Genomic DNA, 8,456 nt, shown 5'->3' with positions numbered 1-8,456 from the left:
ACAAAATTGAATCGATTTGATCTCTTTTTTTTTGTTAACAATCAAAAACGTGTTATTGATATTAAAGTTATGACTAATGTAGCCCATCAAAATTTTCGCCTACCTCTCAAGCTGGCCATTATGGCTCCTCACCACTATACCACACATATCCAAGTAAGCAATATTATGGCATGGTGCCTTCAGGCGTGAGTGGCCATTAACTGTGATACATTTCGGCTGTGAGCTCCTTGCAGTGTAGTATGGGCGCCTCCACGATCGGAAACACGAGCAGCAGCCTGTCAAGTGGGTCAATGAAGCTGTGAATTTTTTTTTTTCCCTTTTATTACTGCAATCCTTTACGAAAAGCCACATACAGCAGGTCCAATCGTGTGATTCGAACAGGTAGAAGAACATATATTGGTTTCATGGGCGACAAGTAGTGCTAAGGCGAGGTGCCAGGGGTCTCTTAAAAGCACCTTTGGAGCATGTGTCTGCATTGAAGCGTGCGCAGCATACACATGATTATTAATAAAATGAAGTGTGCATTGTGGCTTTCATCTATCTTACGTTAGCTCCTGCTGCACACACACTGAGTGGAAGAGCAGAAAAGAGATGTTGGTCCCTGACAATACATATTGATCTCCATTATTCTTTATTTATGATTAATTTCCTGAGCAAAATGGTCTTAAGTGGGCAAATGAGTTGATCAATCACGAGAAAATGTGCAACAGTTGGAACAGTTTGAATGCAGTGCAATTAAATGCTGATATTGATGAGATAAAGTTAGTTTGGCAGCTTCAAATGGTTCAATCCTCTTACCTTCTTGGTCCGCTTAATAGATAACCTGTTGACTTATTCCACCGCACATCAAGGTCAATTGTTCTCACCTTGGCGGGGCAATTTATTTATAGCAGATGTGTTTCCAATTTCTGCTGATGAATGCCACCAGGCCTTTCCGCTGCCACCATCGGGTAAAACGATAAAGCTGTTAACCAAAACTGCATTGAGCAGGGACATAGTTTATGGCTCCATTATCCACATGTTGTGCCTCGCTGGCCGTTAGCATCAGGGGCGTCCTTCACTCCATGCAAAGCAACAAGACAGCACGTTAATACAGAGAACGCACTGTAATTAATTTATTTGCTCTACAGATGCAATCGTCCCGTGTCAACACAGGGCTTGTTTGCAGGGGACGCAGATGACAGTGCCCAAGCCAACGGAGGAATTCTTTGGATACACAAAATCATATCTGCCGTGTTTGTTGAACAAAAGCCATTGAATAGACATGTGCTACAGTACGTGACAGACATTTTCATTCAAACACAGCACTTTATTGCATTGGGTCCCGCAAGTACTTTCACAAAACCTCATCACTGAAATACACACTATTATTGCCATAACAATAAGGATTTTAAAGAGAACATAGTATGGAAAATTGACTTTTAATTGTATACATATAGTTTAGTCTCTAAAGTGCCTGCCCAACCATCAAGTGTGAAATTAAAAAAAACAAGTCAATCTGTACTGGGCCTATTTCTGAAAAATGTGTTTGTGTGTTTTTGAGCTGATTTACAGAATACCATCACAACACAGTTTCTTCTCCCATGATTTAGTTGCTAGGCTGGATGTCTGTCGTCTGCCAATTTCACAGAAGCGCTTTCAAAGCCATTAGCAGCCATCAGCCTCATCATTGTTTGCTTGTGATAAAGACAGGGGTGAGGAGAGCAGTTGTACTCAAGTAAGAGTACAGTACTGTTCATTTAGAATTACATGACTCAAATAAAAGTACAAGGTAGGACCCTTGTGAGGACAAGTGGTATAGATAATGGATGGATATATATATATATATATATATATATATATATATATATATATATATATATATATATATATATATATATATATATATATATATATATATATATATATATATATATATAAAGGAAGAAAGAAAGGAGAAGAAGAAAAATGGTCATTGTAGACTGCACAGCTAAATTTCGCTCAGTTCTCCTCAGGCTGTTGACGCACAACAATGAAGAGTCAAATCAATAATCTCCAAAAGCATTTTCAAACAACACAACAGGAACGCAAACTACATGACCACAGTGTAAAATGAGTGTCTGTATAAAAACTGTGATCAATAGATAACTAAATAAATAAATAGAAGCAGCAGAGAGCGCAGGAAGGTAAGTGCAGCAGTGCAGTGCAAAGATGCAAAAGCGGGCGTGCCTCAGCCAGTTCTGCCATTTATGGGGGCTGTGCTGTAGTCCTCCATAAGGCACAACCCCTCTGAGCCTACTACCCCAATTTTTATGCATTCATTCATCATGCACATAAACCTTTTAATGGGGTACTCACAGGAAGATTTCTGAAGGTCATATCTGCCAATCTGGGACGTGATAAGTGTGACCGGATGGAAAGCACACTAATTACACGGTAGTGGGTCTCCTTACTAGTCTTGGGTTGGCGTGCCTTCAGGCCCCACCCACCCATTGCGGTCTGCATGAGCGCTTTGGCACATGGAGCATGTTTTTGAGCTCCTGGCAGTTTCTCAGTGTTGTGGGATCTCGGGAACTCCTTGGCTTTTGTGTCCTAGCACCACTGTCGATATCGCATGAACAAGTGTTAAACTCAAGGCCACATCTGGCCCATCACAACATTTTATGTGGACCGCGAAGGCAAATCATGTCATGTCATGTCATTTTCCAAACCGCTTATCCTATACAGGGTCGCGGGGAGTTGCTGGAGCCTATCCCAGCCGTCAACGGGCGAAGGCAGACTACACCCCGGACTGGTCGCCAGCCAGTCGCAGGGCACTGTCATCTTCCAAACCGCTTATCCTATATAGGGTCGCGGGGAGTTGCTGGAGCCTATCCCAGCCGTCAATGGGCGAAGGCAGACTACACCCCGAACTGGTCGCCAGCCAGTCGCAGGGCACACATAGACACTGTCACTGAGCGGGAATTGATCCCACGCTGCCTGCACACAACTCAGGCGTGTGTACCACTACACTATCAGCGGACAAGGCAAATCATGTATGTATCTATTCATGATTTGTGCTAAAATATTAACAAAAATGTACAATCTTCAAATGGAATGAATAATAACTTTGAGATATTGCATTTTTTGTTGACAAACTCCTTTTGAGAGTAATTTGTATTATTCAGTACTTATACAAGCTCATCCTTAATTTCTGTTTTTTAAAATCCATATCCTAAAATCCTAAAATGTGTTGCATATATGTAATAACGTGATGATGCAATGAAACATTTGGTTTGACACTCATAACGGCCCTCTGAGGCAAACCGCACCTACAATGTGGCCCGCGACCAAAATGAATTGGACAGCCCAGTCTTAGCCCAACACATCAGGAACCAGTGCGACCCCATCTTCAATGCTGGTCGGTAATCCTCACCTTGCTCTTTTGAACTCGCTGAGTCGGGTCTGATTGGGTCGGATGGACGGCAGTTTGCATTTATGTGCTATGCTTGACCTGCTGAGTTTTAAATTTAGCAAACAATCCTCTTGTATGTTTTTCAAGTGGTGTTCTTGTAGGCTGAAATGCAAACAATTTTTTTTTAGAAAAACACAGATGACAGCACATTACATGCAGTAGCTTTTCTTCTTTGTAGTCCATCAGTTTTCTATACCGCATATCCTCACTCAGGTTGCAGGTGAGCTAGAACTTAAATGTAATTTCTGCCATATTTGCATAAGTAAGTCACTGGAAAAAATGTGCTTCTGTGTCTGTTACAAGCATCTCACCAAATCCCTTAACAGAAATTAAACAATAGTTTTAGGCATTAATACAAAATGTAACTGCATTTTTAAAAAATTGAATAACATGAAGGAATAATTATACAGTTATGTGTATTTCACAATAGAAATGGCCCTAACTTTATTGTGGCACACAATTAGAATGAGAGACAAACCCCAACTACACTAATTGTTAAAGTGTAATTCAGCATCTTGATAATGAAGTGCTGCCTCCATGAGTGAAAATACAATCCGTGCTTTTACTGTCTTCATGGGGCTCATTATGCACTTTGCAGCTGGAACTTGCTTTTTCATTCAAAAAGAAGTACTCCAAGGTCGACAAGGGATGAGGAGAGAAGAATGAAGAAGATGCAGATTTAAAATACAGTAGTGCCTCGAAATACAATTTATATTTGTTCTGGATCTCAAATCCTCTTGAAATCCTTGAAATGTTTAGAAATACCATTATGTTCAATAAATACGGCAGTAACCGATGCTGTCTTGTGCCACATGATACCGTATGCTTACGCCACTGTGCAAAATAATTCGATGCATAACCTCGAAACACCATATTATAAAATGAGGCTGCCCTGGAAATGTTAAGACCACGGACGTGCGAAGCTTTTAATTGTAAAATGGCATACAAAATGGAAAACACGTAGTGCTTGTCAGATAGCCCATTCATAATGTGTCTCTACAGACTTTTATATTCAATTCATATTTCAAATGAAATGCTGCAGAACCTAGATTGATAGTACCTTTAGTGTGAATTAAGTTATGTCCACAATAATGGGATGAAAATTCAGGTTGGACACCTTTAATTGCCTTGTCCGGGCATAAATTACTAATCCAACCATTAAAGCATATATATTGTGTATCCTATCTAGTATCCGAGTGCATATATGTTTGAGCTTTAATGAAATCCCCCAAAATGGTGTTAGGAACATCTGTCGGCTCAATGTTCACGTGCACTGTTAATGCGTGATGAACCTTATAAAAATGCATCAACAGTCGAACGAGACGCCTTATGCTTCCGTGTGTGTGTGTGTGTGTGTGCTGGCATCGTGGGCAGGCTTTCCTAACAGGGTGATGTAAGATACCATTGCTGACGTAAGCTAGCATTGCCTCCTGTTGTTTTTACAATGCATTGAACAATAAGGTTGTGAAAACCACGAGCTACTGAGTGATCTGCAAAGTTTAATGTGTTGAGAGGATGTCACATGAGAACTTGGCCGGTTAATCACAATGCATTACAATGCCAATAAACAAAATTCAGTCTGTTTTGCTATCTCAGGAATGACGAGTATGTACGACCCCACAACAACTCACTGAATGCCACAGACATACTTGAAATACTTGTCTTTATTGCACAGCATCTCTGAGAGGAAAGAGATGAATCCTCGTGTGTGTGTGTTTGTGGAGGTCAAACATCACATTGCAGACACACACTATAGCAGCCCACACAGCTTATCTGTGTGACATTTGAAAACATAAGAAGCATGATATCAAAAGTGATCTGAAAATACGCACACATACACATTTCTGATCCACAACTTTGCAAAGCTTGAGACATGTTTACGATGAGGATACACTGCACTATCGAATGCAGGGCTGGAGAACCTCCTTCCCATTGGACCATTTCAATGACTATGAAGTTTAATACAACATCCCAACAAATGTTAATTATTATATATTTTGAACATTTAGGGGTCAAATGTTTCAAGGTTATTCATAGACAGTTCTTCTGAGGTTTAATTTGTTTTTCGAATCACATGACAGATCGGGTCCGCTGATAGTGTAGTGGTACACACGCCTGAGTTGTGTGCGGGCAGCGTGGGATCGATTCCCGCTCAGTGACAGTGTCTATGTGTGCCCTGCGACTGGCTGGCGTCCAGTTCGGGGTGTAGTCTGCCTTCGCCCATTGACGGCTGGGATAGGCTCCAGCAACTTCCCGCGACCCTATATAGGATAAGCGGTTTGGAAGATGACATGACATGACATGACAGATCGGATGGAGTGCTCTTGCGGGCCACGTATGGCCCGGAAGTCATAGGTTTCCCACCTCTTTAGTGAGGTCCAATAGAAAAGGGAAACTTAAAATTCTGCCAATTTGAAATTAATAAGAAAACTCCGTTTTGGAGTAAAATGTGTATTATTGAAGTTGTGGATGTGTTTCAAATATTTGGACTGCATTCCTCAGTAATAAATAAATGCAATTATTATTACACATAAAGTGGAATAGTGGAATTTCCCATTAAGGGATTAGAAATATGGCGATAAATAAAAAAATACATTTGATAAATTAAAAAGTCAAATAAAAATATATTATGCGAAATAAATAAATTAAATTAAATAATACAATCTTTTTTAATTAATACTAACAAAAATGAGCATTATTATCTTTGTTAAGGCAGACCTTTTTTTTCCTACAGAGCAATTAGATTGTGCATGTATTTGGCCTTTTTGGTCTATTTTAATGCATGACAACAACAGTCACCCTGCAATGATGTTCTTAGATTTTTTTTTTTTTTGTATTATTTATTATTAAATCAAATTTTCCCCATCAATGTAAAGTAATCCGTGGATTTCCTCTGATAGGAATCTCTTTTCCCCACATCAACACGCCATGGCTTTGAATTGTTATTTATGGCATCTGCTTATTCACATTCGCAATAAGGAAAGATCATTGGAAGGGTCACCCTCTGCAGCATCTGAAGCGCACCAGTTTGTGGAAAGCTTTCTTGAAGTCCTCGTTGGACATGGTGTATATGATGGGGTTGATGAGCGAGTTCAGGTAGCCAAGCCAGGTGAAGAAGTCAAAGAGCTCGGGGATGACGCAGGCGTCGCATGCGGCCACCACCAGCGTGTAGATGAAAAACGGCAGCCAGCACACGATGTACGCGCCCAGAATGATACCCAGCGTCTTGGTGGCCTTCCTCTCCCTCGCCGCCGAGATGCGCTTCTTCTCCAGAGCCGCGTCCGACAGAGTCACCTTCACCTGGTTGTCGCTGGTGGACGAGTTGGTGTCGCTGGAAGGCGCCTCGTGCCTGCCGCCCTGCAAGGGGCTGGTGGAGGCGTTGGAGCCGGGGGAGCCCGTGGCCAAGTACGCCGAAGTGAGCCTCTTTCCCGCCGCCTTCTTCTTCTTCTTGGGGGACTGCTTAAGGATGCGTTTGCGCGCCTCCACGTAGATGCGCCCGTAGAGGACAATGAGCAGCAGGGTGGGGATGTAAAAGGCGCCGAAGGTGGAGTAAATAGTGTAGAAGATGTGGTCCGTGTTGACGCTGCAGCTGGTCAACTCGTCCGCCTTGACCTGCCTCCAGAAGAGCGGCGGCAGCGAGATGGAGATGGCGATCACCCAGGCGGTGGCCACCATGCCGGCAGCGCGCCCCGGCGTGCGCTTTTTGGAGTACTCCACCGCGTCCGTGATGGCCCAGTAGCGGTCCAGGGCGATGACGCACAGGTGGAGGATGGACGCCGTGCAGCAGGTGATGTCCGACGACAGCCACACGTCGCACACCACTTGGCCTAAAGTCCACTCGTGGATGACCGTGTAGAGGACGCACACGGGCATGACGAGGATGGACACCAGCAGGTCGGTGACGGCCAACGAGGCGATGAGGAAGTTGGCGGGCGTCTGGAGCTTCTTGGACTGGGAGATGGTGGCGATGACGAAGGCGTTGGACAGGCTGGTGGCCAACGTGATGGCGGAAAGAAGCGACGCCAGGCTGATCTGGTAGGCGAGGCTGTGCGCGCTCCAGCCCGCCTCAGACGCATCCTCGGGCTGGCTGATGTTGGAGGCGTTCACCGGCAGCTGGGTGGGCTCCACTTGACCGGCACCCTCCATCGCTTCTCGAGTCACTCTTGGCTCATATTGTGCACACCGTCTCACACTTCGGGGCTGAAATTTGAAGAAAGTCGCCTCCTTAACGCCATGGTACGAATAATTCTTCTTTTCACTTGTAATCCATTCCCCGCGGGGATATAAGTTCACGGCTCTTCATCGTGACGACGCACAATGATGATGTGCTGCCGTTCCAACATGTGAGGGACATAATCCGCATGGAAGGTGAAAAGTTCTCCAGACGCGCGTCTCCTTGGACCCCCGCAGAGGGTGACTGTCGAGGCGAACCTCAAAGTGCTGCTTTTTATACAGTCTGTGACATCAACTGATGTCTCCATGAACGGCCAGGCTGTTTGCTGGGTCATAGTGCCCGTGGACCATTTGTCACTTTGGGATGACCATCACACGTCGTGGAAGGTATGCACATGTTATTAAAAGCTTTAGTAGAGTCATAGAGTGCATAATGATTTTGAACTATTAAAATGTTGATTTTTGATGACGAAAAATAGCTGTTGTGAGGTGGTTTAATTGGGTTGTCTGCAGTGTTGTTGTTGTTATTATTTACATATTAGACAACAACTCTTGAAGTTTATACATGTCGAATGCCTATGCAAAAATCATTGTTTTTTAATCACTTCAAGGTGACTAGCAGAGCTCAAGGGACATTGCTACAATTTTCACTGGTCCTCTCACCGTCATGAATGGATGGATGGATGGATGGATGGATGGATGGATGGATGGATGGATGGATGGATTTAATGACTGAGTGACTGATATAAATGTTTCATGGAATCCGTCCTCACATTTATAGTCACCACCTGGGGGGATAGTTGGTTGGCTGGGTGGGTGAATGGATATGTGTTTGGTTATGCATAAATGT

General features: G+C 43.4%; 1 protein-coding gene across 1 annotated transcript; it reads right to left on the bottom strand.

Annotated features, from left to right (window-relative positions):
* Positions 1–5,079: 5,079 nt before the first annotated feature.
* Positions 5,080–7,908, bottom strand: htr1b (5-hydroxytryptamine (serotonin) receptor 1B). The gene has a single exon (XM_086050516.1). It carries the CDS (start codon positions 7,577–7,579, stop codon positions 6,431–6,433), a length of 1,149 nt encoding a protein of 382 aa, XP_085906642.1. The 5' UTR covers positions 7,580–7,908; the 3' UTR covers positions 5,080–6,430.
* Between the last annotated feature and the right edge of the window lie 548 nt (positions 7,909–8,456).

Source organism: Filicampus tigris, chromosome 13 (assembly GCF_054856515.1).
Source record: "Filicampus tigris isolate MCC_2025a chromosome 13, RoL_Ftig_1.0, whole genome shotgun sequence".
NCBI lineage: Eukaryota > Metazoa > Chordata > Actinopteri > Syngnathiformes > Syngnathidae > Filicampus > Filicampus tigris.
The sequence above is the reverse complement of the archived record's forward strand: the minus strand, read 5'-3'. Positions and strand labels throughout refer to the sequence as shown.